This window comes from Poecilia reticulata, chromosome 10, assembly GCF_904066995.2.
Source record: "Poecilia reticulata chromosome 10, P_reticulata-male-v2, whole genome shotgun sequence".
Lineage (NCBI taxonomy): Eukaryota > Metazoa > Chordata > Actinopteri > Cyprinodontiformes > Poeciliidae > Poecilia > Poecilia reticulata.
Genome location: NC_088839.1, coordinates 16,935,774 through 16,955,456, shown reverse-complemented (window position 1 = coordinate 16,955,456; position 19,683 = coordinate 16,935,774). Strand labels below are relative to the sequence as shown.

At 39.4% G+C, this 19,683-nt stretch overlaps 1 protein-coding gene and 1 pseudogene across 25 annotated transcripts in view; both read right to left on the bottom strand.

Moving 5' to 3' along the window:
• The window catches only part of LOC103471329 (protocadherin alpha-C2-like), a 195,427-nt gene that overhangs the window by 66,946 nt on the left and 108,798 nt on the right, over nt 1-19,683 (bottom strand). Inside the window, exon 1 of one of the 25 annotated variants that reach the window (XM_081611422.1) lies at nt 13,791-16,298. The exons of 22 other annotated variants lie outside the window; for them this stretch is intronic. In XM_081611422.1, the coding sequence (XP_081467548.1) occupies nt 13,791-16,163 (2,373 nt within the window). In that variant the 5' untranslated portion in view covers nt 16,164-16,298. Of the gene's footprint in view, nt 1-6,992; nt 9,516-10,499; nt 13,047-13,790; nt 16,299-19,683 lie in introns of those variants that run through there. 2 more of the 25 variants (XM_081611414.1, XM_081611440.1) reach the window with 2 other exon arrangements.
• Nucleotides 22-2,783, bottom strand: LOC145553053 (protocadherin alpha-3 pseudogene; annotated as a pseudogene).

Here is a 19,683-nt window from a genome sequence, read left to right as displayed (position 1 = left end):
AATGGATTACGTACATAAGAGTGGGGGAAGGCGGTGTTATATTCTTACCTTTTCTTTGTTAGGTAAAGTTTGAGTTCTGGTAAAAGTATCACTCCCGTTAATACTGATCAGTTCCGCATCTGCAGGTGGAAACGGAGCGGGGAAAACCACTACGTCACTCTTCAGTGTGTCTGAGCTGAAACACACGTCATACTGCTGAGTAGCTTTAGAGTAAGACCAGCTCCCGTCAGGGTGGGTGGTGATCATGGGGGCGCTGTACCTGCTGAAATCACTGTCTGTCCTGTGGCATCTGACAGCTATTAAACTGATGAGACTCAGCAGAAAGATCACAGACACTGACACGATGGCGATCAGCAGGTAAAAGTTCAAATCGGAGAAGTTGTCCTCCTTTATAGACACATGTCTGAACTCAGTCTGGACATCAGCTGTGGTTTCAACCACCATCACATCAATAGAAACAGTAGCTGACAGAGAAGGTTCTCCATTATCAGAAACCAGCACAACCAATGGGTGAGTTTTCAGGTCATTGTCACTCATTCTCCTCTTAGTCCTGATTTCTCCGGTGCTGGTTCCGATCCTGAACAGGTTGTTTCCTTTGGGCTCAGATAGGTGATAAGAAAGCAGCGCGTTGTATCCAGAATCTGCGTCCACAGCCCTGATCTTTGCTACAAAGTATCCCGGTTCAACGGAATAAGGGATGGTCTCACCGTTAACAGAGCCGTGCTCAGAATAAGGAGCTAAAATAGTTGGATTATTATCATTTTCATCGAGGATTAAAATATTTACAGTCACGTTGCTACTGAGTGGAGGAACGCCAGCATCTGTAGCCTGAACTTTAAACTGAAATGTTTTGAACTCCTCGTAATTAAAAGACTGCAGACTGATTATATCGCCTGTTTCTGAGTTAATGTTGATCATCGATCCGAGAGGCAGTGGGTTACTATTGTCATTTAAAAGTGAGTAGCTTATTTGACCATTTTGATCAGAGTCTGCATCCACTGCTGACACTGTTTTAATAACTGTTCCTATTGGACTGTTTTCTTTTATGAAGACGTTTACAGCGTCTTCTGGGAAATTGGGTTTGTTATCATTTACATCAGCGACGTGCACAAGAATGACACTGGTGCTGGAGAGAGATGGATGCCCCTCATCTCTAACACTGATGCAAATATTATAGTGAGCCGCTCTTTCTCTGTCAAGCGCTCCATCAACAATTAAGGAATAGTAATTCTTATAATTTGCTTCTAATTTGAAAGGAACATTATTGGAAATTTCACAGTTCACCATCCCATTCCTCCCGCTGTCTTTATCAGACACAGAAACAAGAGCAATCGCGGTGCCAATGGACGCATCTTCTCTCACTGTATTTAAAAGCGATGTCACTGTAATTTCAGGCGCGTTGTCATTCACGTCTAAAACTTCAATCAGTAATTTTGCATTTGAAGTGAGAGGAGAGTTTGCACTATCACTGGCTTGCACTTGAATCTCAAAAGCATTGTTCTCCTCAAAGTCTATGTTGTTTTTGTTCGTTATTGTGCCATTTTGTTCGTTTATAGTGAATAAGCTCGTTTGTTTTCCTTGGTCTATATCAATCAATGAATACAATATTTGGCCATTCTGTCCTGCATCTAAGTCCGTAGCATTTAGAGTAATTATTGGTGTCCCGATCTTAACGTTCTCATACACACTGGCTTTATAAAGTTTTTGACTAAAAACTGGGTGATTATCATTAACGTCCAACACATTTACTATAATAGTTGTACTTCCTGATTTAGCTGGTGTTCCTCCATCAATGGCAGTCAGCGTGAGTCGTATCACAGACTGCTTTTCTCTATCTAGCACTTTCTGTAGGACTAGTTCGACAATCATATTCTGTCCCTTATGCGTATTTAGAGAAAAATACTCATTTTGACTGAGCTTGTATGTATTAACAGAGTTCTTCCCTGCATCTGCATCGTGAGCCCGTTTCAGCAGGAATTTAGCTCCTGCTGCTGTGCTTTCGGTAATATTAATCGTCTGCGACATGCTGGGAAATGATGGCGAGTTATCATTGACGTCTAAAACAACAACTTCAACACGGTACAGTTTCAGAGGGTTATTTATGACTGCTTCTACACCGAGTGAACACTTTGACTCATCACCACAGAGCTGCTCTCGGTCTATTCTTTCATTTACATAGAGAGCACCAGTCTTCACATTTACCTCGAAGTATTTTCTCTTAGATCCGGCAACAATCTGAAACATCCGCGTTTCCAACTCTTGGACATTGATGCTCAGATCCTTGGCTATGTTTCCCAAAACAGTCCCAATGTTTGACTCCTCTGCGACGGTGTAAGTGAGCTGCCCAGATACAGCGTCCGAATAACAGTTCAGCAGGGTGAGCAAGAAATAAATCCATATCGAGCTCGGTCTATCCAATCGATGCATAATTCTAGACCTATGACAAAGCGTACGAACAAATCAGGAAAACATCCTGGTATGGTATATAAACAAAGCAAAATATAGGAATCAGAAAGCTATTCTTCCGAATGGAAATGTCACCATGTTCGCAACAGACGTCGACCGTCCTTTGTCTCGATACCTCTTTGTGACAGAGCAAAGAGGAATCGTTCAATAAATCTGGGAGGAGTCCTGAATCATTCTATAGAAATGCTACGGTCTGCACTGTCCTCTGCTGGAGCGTTACTGGAAAAACCTACCCTTAAAAATTGGTGAATAAATAGCATAAAACGGTATTTACCTCTGCAACATTTTATTTTTTTATTTTTATTTTTTTATTTATTCCGGACATAAATCTATTTGGAAAATTAAAATAAACTAAAGTTAAAATATATATATATATATATATATATATATATATATATATATATATATATATATATATATATATATTAATTGATTAGACATCTTCGATGGACAACACAAACTGAAAAAATACAGTTTGTGTACTTCCAGAATAAATATGCTATAAACATTTCTATTCATACTGCAAAAAAATACAAAAATAAATATATTTTTATGCATCTTTAGATAACGTGGAAAAGAGACCGTTGACGAATATAGTTTCAGAACCATGGAGAGGGGCAAAATGCATTCGCCAACTGACGTCACACACACACACACACACACACACACACACACACACACACACACACACACACACACACACACACACACACACACAAACACACACACACACACACACACACACACACACACGCAAACGCACACACACACACGCACACACACAAACACACAAAACAACTTACTTCTTCACAACCCTTATTTCATAAGCTTTTTATGAGATTGAAAAACTAATATCAGCTGGTCTGAAAACGTATGACGCAGTAGGATTTATTGCAGCTACATAGCAGAAATGCATACGCAAGCCAGCACATTACGACATGTTGAATTAGAGGTTGACAAAGAATTTAACAATATGCTTACCTTTTCTTTGTTTGGTAAAGTCTGAGTTCTAGTAAAAGTATCACTCCCGTTAATACTGATCAGTTCAGCATCTGCAGGTGGAAACGGGGCGGGGAAAACCACTACGTCACTCTTCAGTGTGTCTGAGCTGAAACACACGTCATACTGTTGGGTAGCTTTAGAGTAAGACCAGCTCCCGTCAGGGTGGGTGGTGATCATGGGGGCGCTGTACCTGCTGAAATCACTGTCTGTCCTGTGGCATCTGACAGCTATTAAACTGATGAGACTCAGCAGAAAGATCACAAACACTGACACGATGGCGATCAGCAGATACAAGTTCAAATCAGAGAAGTTGTCCTCCTTTATAGGCACATGTCTGAACTGAGTCTGGACATCAGCTGTGGTTTCAACCACCATCACATCAATAGAAACAGTGGCTGATAGAGAAGGTTCTCCATTATCAGAAACTAACACCACCAAAGGATGAGTTTTTAAGTCACTGTCGCTCATTCTCCTCTTAGTCCTGATTTCTCCGGTGCTGGTTCCGATCCTGAACAGGTTGTTTCCTTTGGGCTCCGACAGGTGATAAGAAAGCAGCGCATTGTATCCAGAATCCACGTCCACAGCCCTGATCTTTGCTACAAAGTATCCAGCTTCAGCAGAATAAGGGATGGTCTCACTGTTAACAGAGCCGTGCTCAGAATAAGGAGCTAAAATAGTTGGATTATTATCATTTTCATCCAGGACTAAAACATTAACAGTCACGTTGCTGCTGAGTGGAGGAACACCAGCATCTGTAGCTTGAACTTTAAACTGAAATGTTTTTAATTCCTCATAATTAAAAGACTGCAGACTGATTATATCACCTGTTTCTGAGTTAATGTTGATCATTGATCTGAGTGGCAGCGGGTTACTATTGTCAATTAAAAGTGAATAGCTTATTTGACCATTTTGATAAGAGTCTACATCAATTGCTGACACTGTTTTAATAACTGCCCCTGATGGACTGTTTTCTTTTATAAATACATGTATAGCGTTCTCTGTGAAATAAGGGGTATTATCATTTACATCAGAGACATTTACAAGAATGAAACTGATGCTGGAAAGAGATGGGTTGCCTTCGTCTGTAGCTCTGATGCTGATATTATAGTGAGCTGCTCTTTCTCTGTCAAGTGCTCCATCAACAACTAGAGAATAGTAATTCTTATAATTTAACTCTAATTTAAAAGGGACAGTGTTTGAAATTTTACAATTCATAATGGCATTTTTACCGCTGTCCTTGTCAAATACTGAAACAAAAGCAATCGCGGTGCCAATGGAGGCATCCTCTTTCACTGGGTTTAACATGGACGTCACTGTAATTTCAGGAGCGTTGTCATTTACGTCAAGCACTTCTATAAGTAATTTTGCATGCGAGGTGATAGGAAATATTGCCCTGTCACTGGCTTGTACTCTAATCTCAAAAGCATTATTCTCTTCAAAGTCAATATTCTTTATATTTCTTACTGTTCCAGATTTGTCATCTACTGCAAAAAGCTCATTAATATTTCCCCTGCCTATAGCACTTAGAGAGTATAACACCTGTCCATTCAGGCCTGCATCTAAATCTGTCGCAGTTAATGTAATTATTGACGTGCCTATTGTGACATTTTCATACACGCTGGTTTTATACAGAGTTTTACTAAATTTGGGGGCGTTATCGTTAATATCTATGACATTTATTATCAAATCCATTGTTCCAGATCTAGCTGGTGTCCCTCCGTCCACAGCAGTTAGGCTGAGCTGTATAACATGTTTCTTTTCTCGGTCTAAAACTTTCTGAAGTACCAGTTCAGGTGTTTCACTTTCTCCCTTCTGTGTTTCCAAAGTGAAATGTTCATTTTGACTGAGCCTGTATGATTGCACGGTGTTTTTGCCAACGTCTGCATCGTGAGCAGGATGCAGAGGAAATCTCGTGCCCACTGCTGTGTTCTCAGTGACGTTTAGCTCCACCGTCTTGCTAACAAAATCCGGGGAATTATCATTGACATCTAATATTGCTATTTCTATGCGATAGAGTTTCAATGGATTATTGATAACTACTTCAACATTAATAGCACATTTGGCCTCTTCACCGCAGAGCTTTTCTCGATCTATTCTCTCATTTACGAACACGACTCCCGTCTTTAGATTTACCTCAAAATATTTCCTCTTTGATCCAGCAACGATCTGGAACATACGCGATTCCAGGTCCTGAACATTAAGGTTGAGATCTTTTGCAATATTTCCGACAGGAGACCCCGGATTTACTTCTTCAAACACGGAGTATGAAAGCTGTCCCGAAACCGCTTCGCAATAACAGTCCAGCAGCACAAAGACGAGGTGTATCCATACAGACCTCGATCTGGCCTTAAAATACATTTTCCCAGTTCAAAAAATCCGCACTGCCAAAATGCCCTTGGTCATGTCACAACATCATCGGGAAGATCCGGTCCACAGAAAGAAAAAAGTGTTATTTTTCAAGAAGAAATCGCCCATGCGTCTTGATTCTTCTCCCTGTTTCTCTCTTTGTTTCAAAACCATAGAACATCATCAAGCTTTGAATCTGGGAGGAGTTGAAAAACCGAGGGGAAAATTTAGATGTGACGGTCTATAATGTCCCCTACTGGACAAAATCGACAATTACAGCCAACACTGACATGAATACCATCACCAATGTTACGTACATTATTTACAAAAATCTCAAAGAAAATGAATTTTAATTTATTCTCTGCAACTCACAGCTTGCATTACGAGATTTTATTATATTTCTTTTATTTTTCTGGAATGAATTGACAGTCGTCATATTCCGTATTCATACAAAATATATTAACTTTGACTTTGCATAAAAGTTGCAGAGATCCAAAAAAATTGTTCTCAAGACGGGAAGTTCAGGTTTTCTCTCTGCTTACACCAAAACAATTACACTAGAGATTCTTTACAAATGCGCTGATGGAGGAATCCTCTTGACAGCAGTATTTTTAGTTAATAGAATATTTCATGAACTCAGAAAGACAACGTAACATTTTTTCGCATCTATCAGACATAATAAATTCAAAATGTATAATAATATCTTCTAAATAAATGTAAAAAAAATCAAAGACATAATAATAATAATAATAATAATAATAATAATAATAATAATAATAATAATAATAATAATAATAATAATAATACATTTTATTTCAAAGGCGCCTTTCTGGCACTCAAGGACAGTTGAGTCCTTTATTATTTTTTCTAATAATAGAAAAAAGATAGAGGAAATAAATATGTTAATTAAATTTACGTTTAAACAGATCGGCAATATGAAACATGACCGTAATCAGCGTAGTGACAAAGACGGTTATGAAATAAAGAAATAACCTAATATAGGGAGAGAATGGCGGCATATCATGTAATGTAGACAAAATGTATTAAAAATGTAGCTGCAAGGCAATTTTGCATAAAATTAAATAAGCAACAGTCAAGATACTACTGGGGCTGGGAAAGCAAAACTTTTTTCCACAACATAGAAATAGACATTAACAGAACTCAAGCTGCATTCTTACCTTGTCTTTGTTTGGTAAAGTCTGAGTTCTGGTAAAAGTATCACTCCCGTTTATACTGATCAGTTCAGCATCTACAGGTGGAAACGGGGCGGGGAAAACCACTACGTCACTTTTCAGTGTGTCTGAACTGAAACACACGTCATACTGCTGAGTAGCTTTAGAGTAAGACCAGCTCCCGTCAGGGTGGGTGGTGATCATGGGGGCGCTGTACCTGCTGAAATCACTGTCTGTCCTGTGGCATCTGACAGCTATTAAACTGATGAGACTCAGCAGAAAGATCACAGATACTGACACGATGGCGATCAGCAGGTAAAAGTTCAAATCAGAGAAGTTGTCCTCCTTTATAGGCACATGTCTGAACTGAGTCTGGACATCAGCTGTGGTTTCAACCACCATTACATCAATAGAAACAGTGGCTGACAGAGAAGGTTCTCCATTATCAGAAACCAGCACCAACAAGTGGTGAGTTTTCAGGTCATTGTCGCTCATTCTCCTCTTAGTCCTGACTTCTCCGGTGCTGGTTCCGATCCTGAACATGTTGTTTCCTTTGGGCTCAGACAGGTGATAAGAAAGCAGAGCATTGTATCCAGAATCTGCGTCCACAGCCCTGATCTTTGCTACAAAGTATCCCGGTTCAGCAGAGTAAGGGATGGTCTCACTGTTAACAGAGCCGTGCTCAGAATAAGGAGCTAAAATAGTTGGATTATTATCATTTTCATCGAGGATTAAAACATTAACAGTCACGTTGCTGCTGAGTGGAGGAACACCAGAGTCTGTGGCTTGAATTTTAAAATGAAATGTTTTCAGCTCCTCATAGTTAAAAGACTGCAGGCTGATTATTTCTCCTGTCTCTGAGTTGATATTTATCATTGATGTGAGTGACAGCTGGTTACTATTATCATGTAATAGGGAATAACTAACCTGACCATTCTGATCAATGTCTGCATCCACTGCAGACACTTTTTTAATAACTGCTCCTATTGGACTGTTTTCTTTTATAAAGATATTTATAGTGCCATTTGCAAAAAGAGGTCTGTTATCATTTACGTCAGAGACATGAACAAGAACCACAGTTGTGCTAGAGAGAGGTGGGCTGCCCTCATCTTCAGCTGTGATGCTGATATCATACTGTGGCACTTTTTCTCTGTCCAGAGGTCCATCCACGACTAGAGAATAGTAATTCCTGTAGTTTGACTCTAGTTTAAAAGGAACATTATTGGAAATTTTGCAATTCACTATAGCATTTTTACTGCTATCTTTATCAAGCACTGAAACAAGAGCAATCACTGTGCCAATGGATGCATCTTCTTTCACTGTATTTAACAGGGAGGTAACTGTAATTTCAGGAGCATTGTCATTCACATCTAAAACTTCAATTAGCAATTTAGCATGTGAGGTGAGAGGTGAGTAGCCTTGATCACTGACTTGTACTCTAAGTTCAAATGCATTATTCTCTTCAAAGTCTATATTCTTTTTATTTGTCACATATCCTGTATTTTCATCTATAGCAAAGAGATCTGTCTCTTTCCCACTTACTTCACTGAATGAATAAATTAGTTGTGCATTTTGTCCTGCATCTAAATCTGTAGCATTTAGTCTTATTATTAGTGTCCCTATTTTTACATTCTCGTACACCTTTGCTTTGTATAGAGTTTGACTGAATGCTGGAGGGTTGTCATTGTGGTCCAAAACATTTATTATTATTGTCATACTACCTGATTTAGCTGGTGTTCCTCCATCAACAGCCGTCAGTATTAACCGAAACAAAGACTGTTTTTCTCTATCTAACATTTTCTGAAGCACAAGTTCTGGAGTTATTTTTTCTCCTTTTTGCGTTGCTAGAGAAAAGTGCTCGTTCTGACTCAGTCTGTAAGTACTCACTGAATTTTTTCCTACGTCTGCATCACGAGCTGAATGCAACGGGAATTTAGTTCCTGCTGCAATACTTTCGCTAATGTTGATCATCTGAGACGTGCTGGTGAATGTGGGGGAGTTATCATTTACGTCTAAAATTGCAATGTCCATGCGGTACAATTTCAGAGGATTGTTAATAACCGCTTCTACACTGATTGAGCATTTTTCTCCTTCGCCGCACAGTTCCTCTCGATCTATTCTCTCATTGACATAAAGGGAACCGGTCTTTAGATTTACCTCAAAATATTTTTTGTTCGATCCTGCAACGATCTGGAACAAACGGGTTTCTAAATCCTTGACGTTCAGGTTGAGATCTTTTGCAATATTCGCGATCACGGTCCCTTGGTTTACCTCCTCTGACACGGAGTAAGAGAGCTGTCCTAGAGCCGCTTCCCGGCAGCAAAGCAGCAGCACAAAGATGAAGTATATCCACACAGAGCTTGTTCTCCACGGAAAAATCATGTTTCCACAAAAGAAAGGACACACAAATAAATAAAAAAATTGATACGCCATGAAATAATAACAACAATAGGTATTCGGAAATCTGTTCAAAAAGGAAAAACCGAAGCTCCACAAAATCGTCCTTTCGTCGTTGTGTTTCAACCCTCTTCTCTTTGTTTCAAACGTCAGAGAAACATCATAATCACCATCTAACTCTGGGAGGAGTCCGTGGAAATAAAAAGGACATTCAGATGTAATGGTCTACAATGTCCCCGTGCGGACACCCGCGAAAACTACACCCGACTCCAAAAAAGTCTACGAAGTACAAACACGTGAATTTACCTTGTAAATATCTTGTAATTTTTTTTATGAATCGGCAAAACATTAAAATACACGAAATCTATAATAGAGATAATATTGCCATCTTTTCAACTTAGCTAGATTTTCAATATTTGATTTTGTATAAAACAAAGAAAATGAAAATAAAGAAAATAATCACAAAAGAGGCAAAAATGTTCAAATATTCCAACGAATTTTTGAATACTTTTTCTCAAAGTAAATGTTACTTTGTTGAAACTTGAGGATCTTCATTTAAGCAGGATTGAAACGGACTATGTCAACCAATAAAAAACTAATTAGAATCCAAAATCTCTAAACAGAAGATAAAGATCCATATAATTCAGTAAAAGTAATTTGGATGATCTCAGCCGCGACATGTTGAGTATTCCTGCATATTTGTGGAATTTTGAACGTTAAAGAATAGAAGTAATAAATATGCAACTGCATTCAATTTTGATTTTAAATAAATCCCATGCGGAGATTACATGTTTTGATCAGCTATAGGGATATACTTAAATAAAAAATAAAACAAATAAATCAAATGAACCATGAAACAGGAAATCAAATATTTTCTAATAAGCACTACGGACGGAAACCGTGCATGTATTCAGGGAGTATTTGTTTTTATTTTATTTATTTTTATTAATACTGTTCAGTTCAGGTCAATTTAGATGAATTGTATTTGAAAAGTTAGTCGATAGTTCATATTCAATAACATTTTTAGCGACATTTATAATCTTTAAAAGAATCGGATATACACAGATGATAAAAGCGATACAACAAAAAGTAACAAAAATTTTGCAACGATCTTACCTTCTCTTTGCTTGGTAAAGTCTGAGTTCTGGTAAAAGTATCACTCCCGTTAATACTGATCAGTTCAGCATCTACAGGTGGAAACGGGGCGGGGAAAACCACTACGTCACTCTTCAGTGTGTCTGAGCTGAAACACACGTCATACTGCTGAGTAGCTTTAGAGTAAGACCAGCTCCCGTCAGGGTGGGTGGTGATCATGGGGGCGCTGTACCTGCTGAAATCACTGTCTGTCTTGTGGCATCTGACAGCTATTAAACTGATGAGACTCAGCAGAAAGATCACAGACACTGACACGATGGCGATCAGCAGATACAAGTTCAAATCAGAGAAGTTGTCCTCCTTTATAGGCACATGTCTGAACTGAGTCTGGACGTCAGCTGTGGTTTCAACCACCATCACATCAATAGAAACAGTGGCTGATAGAGAAGGTTCTCCATTATCAGAAACCAGCACCAACAGTGGATGAGTTTTCAGATCACTGTCACTCATTCTCCTCTTAGTCCTGATTTCTCCGGTGCTGGTTCCGATCCTGAACAGGTTGTTTCCTTTGGGTTCCGACAGGTGATAAGAAAGCAGCGCGTTGTATCCAGAATCTGCGTCCACAGCCCTGATCTTTGCTACAAAGTATCCTGCTTCAGCAGAATAAGGGATGGTCTCGCTGTTAACAGAGCCGTGCTCAGAATAAGGAGCTAAAATGGTTGGATTATTATCATTTTCATCGAGGATTAAAATATTAACAGTCACGTTGCTGCTGAGCGGAGGAACACCGGCGTCTGCGGCCTGAACTTTAAACTGAAACGTTTTCAGCTCCTCATAGTTAAAAGCCTGCAAACTGATTATATCTCCAGTCTGTGAGTTAATACTTAGCAAGGAACTAAGTGGCAGCGAGTTACTATTATCATGTAAAAGGGAATAACTAATTTGACCGTTTTGATCAGTGTCTGCATCCACTGCTGACACTTTTTTAATAACTGTTCCTGTTGCACTATTTTCTTTTATGAAGATGTTTATAATGTCTTCTGTGAAATGAGGTTTGTTATCATTTACATCAGAGACGTGAACAATAATGACGCTGGTGCTTGAAAGAGGTGGGCTCCCTTCGTCTGTTGCTGTGATGCAAATATTATAGTAAGGTGCTCGTTCTCTGTCCAGAGGTCCATCCACGACTAAAGAATAGTAATTCTTATAGTTTGACTCTAGTTTAAAAGGGATGTTGTCTGAAATTTTACAGTTCACTATTCCATTTTTACTGCTATCTTTATCGTATGCAGAAACAAGAGCAATCGCGGTGCCAATGGATGCATCTTCTTTCACTGTATTTACTAAGGAAGTGACGGTAATTTCAGGAACATTGTCATTCACGTCTAGTACTTCAATAAGTAATTTAGCATTTGAAATCAAAGGTGAGGAAGCTCCGTCACTGGCCTGAACTCGAATTTCAAAAGCATTAGTGTCTTCATAGTCTATATTCTTCTTGTTTGTCACTGTTCCGGTATCTTGATTAATTTCAAAGACTTCAGTCTGTTTACCACGACCTACTTCACTGAACGAATATGTTACGTGTCCATTTTTTCCTGCATCTAAATCGGTAGCATTTATAGTTATAATTGGCGTACCGAGCTTTACGTTCTCATACACTCTGGCTTTGTACAGAGTTTGACTGAAAACAGGGGCGTTATCATTAATATCCAACACATTTACGACAACCACCATGGAGCCTGATTTTGCAGGCGTTCCTCCATCCACAGCTGTCAATATGAGCCGAATCGCAGACAGCTTTTCTCTGTCTAACACCTTCTGAATTACCAGTTCAGGCGTTGCGCCCTCTCCTTTTTGCACTGCTAGAGAAAAGTGTTCATTCTGACTAAGTCTGTAGGTTTGTACTGTATTTTTGCCAATGTCCGCATCATGGGCTGGATGGAGCGGAAATTTAGTTCCTGCTGCCGTGTTTTCGCTTATGTTAATCATTTGACGATCAATAAGAAAACTAGGAGAGTTATCATTTACGTCTAGAATTAGAATTTCAATGCGGTGCAGTTTTAGAGGATTATTGAGAACTGCTTCTACACTTATCGAGCATTTTGCTTCATCACCGCACAGTTCCTCTCGATCTATTCTCTCATTGACATAAAGAGCACCGGTCTTTAGATTTACCTCGAAATATTTTTTCTTCGATCCTGCAACGATCTGGAACATACGAGTGTCCAGATCCTTAACGTTTAGGTTGAGATCTTTGGCAATATTTCCGATCACGGTCCCTTGGTTTACCTCCTCTGACACGGAGTAAGAAATCTGTCCTAGAGCCGCTTCCCAGCCGCAAAGCAGCAGCACAAAGACGAAGTATATCCACACAGAGCTGGTCCTCCCCGGAAGAATCATGTTGCCATAAATGCATGGAAAACATATATTTAAAATCCTTCTGTGAAAATACAGAGTAATTGAGGCAATCCTCTTCGAGAATTAAAAAAAAACCGATAATACTGTAAACACCTTCACAAAAACCCAATGATTGCGGCAGCGTTGGTCTGTTTAACGCTTCTCTTCCCTTTGTTTCAAACGTAGAAGAAACGTCATCTGCATCCGAGTCTGGGAGGAGTTCCGTTAAACCAGACATGCATTTCAGATGTGACGGTCTACAATGTCCTCGTGTGGCCAAGTGCAAAACCTACATCCTGTGGAAAACGTTTAATATCAATCTTACGCCATGAGGTTCAGATTTTCTTTTCAATAATGTATCTTTAGAAACGTACTGAATACATTAAATGTATTTTTTTTTTATCCATAGGAGTTCTTTAATATTTTTCTCCTCTCTTCGATCGTCTATCTTTGGCAGAGATTCTGCAATAGGGGACCTCCAATAAGCAAACAAAGTGTTATATTTGAATTTCAAATCATCATACTGAAAGGAAATGCACGTTGTACTAAATATTATATTGGTAATTCTTTCAAAATCGAAATTAGAGTTCTAGACTCTTTTTATTTTAGCATGGAACCAAGTAATATATATTCATATTAATTGTATATACAAACACGTACAGTGCGGAGAAAAGGACTATCCCGACTTTCAGCACCGCGGCCTGTTCCCCGAACATACTTGCAATGGTGATTCTAGCGTGGACGTTTAAACAATACATTTTTACGGAACAAGCAATTTTAATTAAAAATAACAGCTCATTTCAGCAATTACATTTTTGTTTTTAGCCAAACTCAAAATTTTGTGGGAATGAGGAAAACACGCACAATCGTGAACAATAAAACCTGCTGACTTTAAAGTTAAGCTCGGATTCTTACCTTTTCTTTGCTTGGTAAAGTTTGAGTTTTGGTAAAAGTATCACTCCCGTTAATACTGATCAGTTCAGCATCCGCAGGTGGAAACGGGGCGGGGAAAACCACAACGTCACTCTTCAGTGTGTCTGAGCTGAAACACACGTCATACTGCTGAGTAGCTTTAGAGTAAGACCAGCTCCCGTCAGGGTGGGTGGTGATCATGGGGGCGCTGTACCTGCTGAAATCACTGTCTGTCCTGTGGCATCTGACAGCTATTAAACTGATGAGACTCAGCAGAAAGATCACAGACACTGACACGATGGCGATCAGCAGATACAAGTTCAAATCAGAGAAGTTGTCCTCCTTTATAGGCACATGTCTGTACTGAGTCTGGACATCAGCTGTGGTTTCAACCACCATCACATCAATAGAAACAGTGGCTGATAGAGAAGGTTCTCCATTATCAGAAACCAGCACCAACAAGTGGTGAGTTTTCAGGTCATTGTCACTCATTCTCCTCTTAGTCCTGATTTCTCCGGTGCTGGTTCCGATCCTGAACAGGTTGTTTCCTTTGGGCTCCGACAGGTGATAAGAAAGCAGCGCGTTGTATCCAGAATCTGCGTCCACAGCCCTGATCTTTGCTACAAAGTATCCCGGTTCAGCAGAATAAGGGATGGTCTCACTGTTAACAGAGCCGTGCTCAGAATAAGGAGCTAAAATGGCTGGATTATTATCATTTTCATCCAAGATAAAAACATTAATCGTCACGTTGCTGCTGAGCGGAGGAACGCCAGCATCTGTCGCCTGAACTTTAAACTGAAACGTTTTTAACTCCTCAAAGTTAAACGACTGTAAGCTTATAATGTCTCCAGTCTCTGAATTAATATTTACCATCGACGACAGCTGCATGTTGCCAATACTTTCAGCAACTGAGAAACTCACTTGAGCATTCTGATCAATGTCCGCATCTAATGCAGATACTCTTTTTAAAACAGTCCCTACAGGAGCATTCTCTTTTAAATAAACATTGAACACAGAGTCTGAAAATTGTGGGTAGTTGTCATTCACATCGGACACAAAAACTGTAAAATCCTTTGTGCTCGTCAGAGTGGGTTTTCCGTCATCTGAAGCGATGATGGTCACATTGTAATACGAATCAGCCTCTCGGTCCAGCTGGCTGTCCACCACCAAAGAGTAATAATTTTTATAATTCGTTTCTAACTTGAATGGGGTTTTATTTTTAACGTTGCAGTGAATTACTCCGTTTTTACCCCCATCTCTATCTACGACCGAGACAAGTGCAATAGCTGTTCCCAATTTCGTGTCTTCCTTAACGGTGTCAATCAGAGTGGTTACGGATATTTCGGGAGCATTATCATTTAAATCGATCACTTCTATCAGCACCTTGCACTGTGAAGTCATAGGAGGAGACCCTCTGTCACTGGCCTGAACGCGTATCTCAAAAACCGGGTGCTCTTCATAGTTAATGTTACCTTTCACAGTTATTAAGCCTGTATGTTCATCAATTTCAAAGATGTCTAAAATGTGATCTTGGTCTTTGCTGCTAAGTGAGTAGGAAATCGCTCCGTTTGGCCCTTCATCGTTGTCTGTCGCTATAACTCTGATCACCGACGTACCAAGTGGCGAATTTTCGGTAATACTCGATTTGTATAAAGGTTGAGCAAATATTGGTACGTTATCATTAATGTCTAAAACATGTATTACTAACTGTGATGTTCCGGATTTTACTGGTGTTCCTCCATCTACAGCAGTCAGCGTCAGACTAATAACAGACTGTTTCTCTCGGTCTAAAGGTTTTTGTAGAATCAGCTCAGCAGACACTTTCTCTCCTTTGGTCACCGATAGGGAGAAATGATCATTTGTACTCAGCTTATATGTACTGATATCATTTTGTCCTACATCTGCATCATACGCTGACAAAACCATAAATTTAGTCCCAGGCAGCGTGCTTTCTGCTATTTCAATATTTTGAGAATTACTAGTGAAAGAAGGAGAATTGTCGTTGACGTCAATGATATTTATCTCTAAACGATAAAGCTTCAAAGGAGAATTAATTACAGCTTCGACGCTCACTGTGCATTTCTTTGCCTTTGCACAGAGCTCCTCTCTGTCTATTCTGTCGCTGACAAAGAGAACACCTGTCTTTAGATTTACCTCGAAGTGCTTTTTCTTTGCTCCATTAACAATTTGAAACATGCGAGCTTCCAACTCGTGCACGCCGAGGTTTAGATCTTTAGCGATATTTCCCACTGAGGTTCCCGGATTTACTTCTTCCGATATGGAGTAAGAGAACTGCCCGGACACCGAAATCCACCCGCAGCCAAGGAGCATAAATAATTTGAATGTCAACACAGGAATCTCTTGAACTGAATTCATAATCCGACCGAGAGAAAAAAAGAATAAATGAATAAATCATCCACTGTAGATCCAGCAAAAAACAAAAGCTATGCCCCTTTCTTTTCAAACAGTCCTCAGCGAAGCTCATATGCCGTAGTCTCCACCTCTATGCTTCTTCGTCGCTTTGTGCCAAAGCCCAAGAAAACATCATCACGTATTAAAATGCACGGACTTCAGTATTCAATTCGAAATGTAAAGGTCGACAGCGCCCCCTGTTGTCATTTTGTCTTAATTACACAATAAGCAACAAGGAAAAAATAAATAATTACAGTACATCGTAAATATACTTCATGATGTACTATACTGATTTATTTTTCATATCTTTTTTATCAAGATATGAATATCTGAATATTCTGAATATGTGAATATCTTTTTATCTTAACAAAAATATATGAAAAATAATAGAAAGATTCTTAATGTCTTTCTATTGAGAAAGAAATGATCTCTTAAAAGAAAATGAATGGTGGTATATGGAAGTTGGAACAACAATGCTAAATATCTCCAGTCACAGTTTTGCTTCAAAGGTCAACAGCAGAACAGAACTCTCAATCAGTAACTCAAGAACCCTATTGGCATGAGCACATTCAGCAAGCAAGTTTTGGTATAAAGAAATGTGGTGCCATAAAAGAGATTTTATATATATATATATATATATATATATATATATATATATATATATATATATATATATATATATATATATATATATATAATTTGAAGAGCAATAAGTTTCGTTTTATTATTTCAGATTTTTTTTATTTTTATCCTCATACATGTCACTGCATATTCGACTTAAGTAAGTCTGCTTAAAGAGCACATAGGCAAAAAGTCAGAAAACTTATACTAAATGCCCTGAAAAAGTGTCAAATACAACTCAAGTATAGTAGAGAGCAATCAAAAACACAAAATGATCACAGAGCGCCAAAAGACGACATGATTGAAAATTTTACCTTACCTTTTCTTTTGTGGGTAAAGTCTGAGTTCTGGTAAAAGTGTCTCCTCCATTAATACTGATCAGTTCAGCATCTACAGGTGGAAACGGGGCGGGAAAAACCACTACGTCACTCTTCAGTGTGTCTGAGCTGAAACACACGTCATACTGTTGGGTAGCTTTAGAGTAAGACCAGCTCCCGTCAGGGTGGGTGGTGATCATGGGGGCGCTGTACCTGCTGAAATCACTGTCTGTCCTGTGGCATCTGACAGCTATTAAACTGATGAGACTCAGCAGAAAGATCACAGACACTGACACGATGGCGATCAGCAGATACAAGTTCAAATCAGAGAAGTTGTCCTCCTTTATAGGCACATGTCTGAACTGAGTCTGGACATCAGCTGTGGTTTCAACCACCATCACATCAATAGAAACAGTGGCTGACAGAGAAGGTTCTCCATTATCAGAAACCAGCACTAACAGTGGATGAGTTTTCAGGTCATTGTCACTCATTCTCCTCTTAGTCCTGATTTCTCCGGTGCTGGTTCCGATCCTGAACAGGTTGTTTCCTTTGGGCTCCGACAGGTGATAAGAAAGCAGCGCGTTGTATCCAGAATCTGCGTCCACAGCCCTGATCTTTGCTACAAAGTATCCCGGTTCAGCAGAATAAGGGATGGTCTCACTGTTAACAGAGCCGTGCTCAGAATAGGGAGCTAAAATGGTTGGATTATTATCATTTTCATCGAGGATTAAAACATTAACAGTTAAATTGCTGCTGAGTGGAGGAACACCAGCATCTGTAGCCTGAACTTTAAACTGAAATGTTTTGAACTCCTCATAATTAAAAGACTGCAGACTGATTATTTCTCCAGTCTCTGAATTGATGTTTATCAATGATCTGAGTGGCAGCGGGTTACTATTGTCAATTAAAAGTGAGTAGCTTATTTGACCATTTTCATTAGTGTCTGCATCAACTGCGGACACTGTTTTAATAACTTCTCCTGTTGGATTGTTTTCTTTCAAAAATATGTTTATTGTGCTCTCTGTAAAGATAGGTGTGTATCATTTACATCAGACACGTGTACAAGAATCAGGCTGTTGCTGGAGAGAGGTGGGCTGCCCTCATCTCTAGCAGTGACACTGATATTGTAAAGAGGCGCGTTTTCTCTGTCTAGACGTCCTCCCACAACTAAAGAATAATAATTCTTATAATTTGACTCTAATTTGAAAGGGACATTATTAGAGATTTTACAGTTAATCATTGCATTTTTACTACTGTCTCTGTCAAATACCGAGACAAGAGCAATCGCGGTGCCGATGGCCGCATCCTCTTTCACTGTATTTAACAGGGAGGTGACTGTAATTTCAGGAGCGTTGTCGTTCACATCTAAAACTTCAATCAGTAATTTAGCATGTGACGTGAGTGGTGACGCGCCGCTGTCACTGGCTTGCACTCGAATCTCGAAGGCAGTGTTCTCTTCGAAGTCAATATTCTTCTTGTTCGTTACTGTTCCTGTTATTTTATCTATTTCAAACACGTTTGTTTGTTTCCCACGACCCATTCCACTGAAAGAATAAACAACGTCTCCATTGTGTCCTGCGTCCAAATCAGTTGCATTCACTGTTATTATCGACGTGCCTATTTCAGCATTTTCGTACACTCTGGCTTTGTACAGATTTTGCGTGAATATTGGCGCGTTGTCATTGATGTCCAAAACATTCACTGTTATGATCATGCTGCCCGACTTGGCTGGCGTTCCTCCATCAAAGGCAATTAGTATTAGCTGAATCACAGCTTGTTTTTCTCTATCTAAAGCTTTATGTAGCACGATTTCAGGAGTGACACTTTCTCCTTTATGTGTGACGAGAGAAAAATAAGTATTCTGACTGAGCTTGTACGCATTCACAGCGTTTTTACCAACGTCTAAATCTTCAGCAGGATTCATTGGGAATTTTGTCCCAGTCGCCGTGTTTTCACTGACATTCATTGATAGCAACGTATTTGGAAACGACGGAGAATTATCATTCACATCCAGGATTGTAATTTCAAAGCGGTACAGTTTAAGTGGATTATTAATGACTCCTTCGACATTTAGCGAACATTTATCTTCATCACCGCAGAGTTCCTCCCGATCTATTCTCTCGTTAACGTACAGAGCACCGGTCCTTAGGTTTACCTCGAAATGTTTCCTCTTCGATCCCGCAACGATCTGAAACATGCGGGATTCCAGCTCCTGGACGTTTATGTTGAGATCTTTGGCAATATTTCCAACAAAGCTTCCACGGTCCACTTCCTCTAAAATGGAGTAAGAAAGTAAACCGAAAACTGCTTCCAAGTAACAATCCACCAGCACGAAGGCGACATATATCCACGCAGATCTATCCGGCCAATACATATTTACATTCAACTTGAAACAGATTACAAAATCTAAACATAAGTTCTAAAAAAAAAATTATGCATAATAATGACTGAGGCGTAGAAAGAAAAAGGTCGCTGCTCCGTTCCTCGTCCTTCTCTGTATTCCTTTGTCTCTGTGGTTTTTCAAACACGTACTGAGAAGGGAGGAG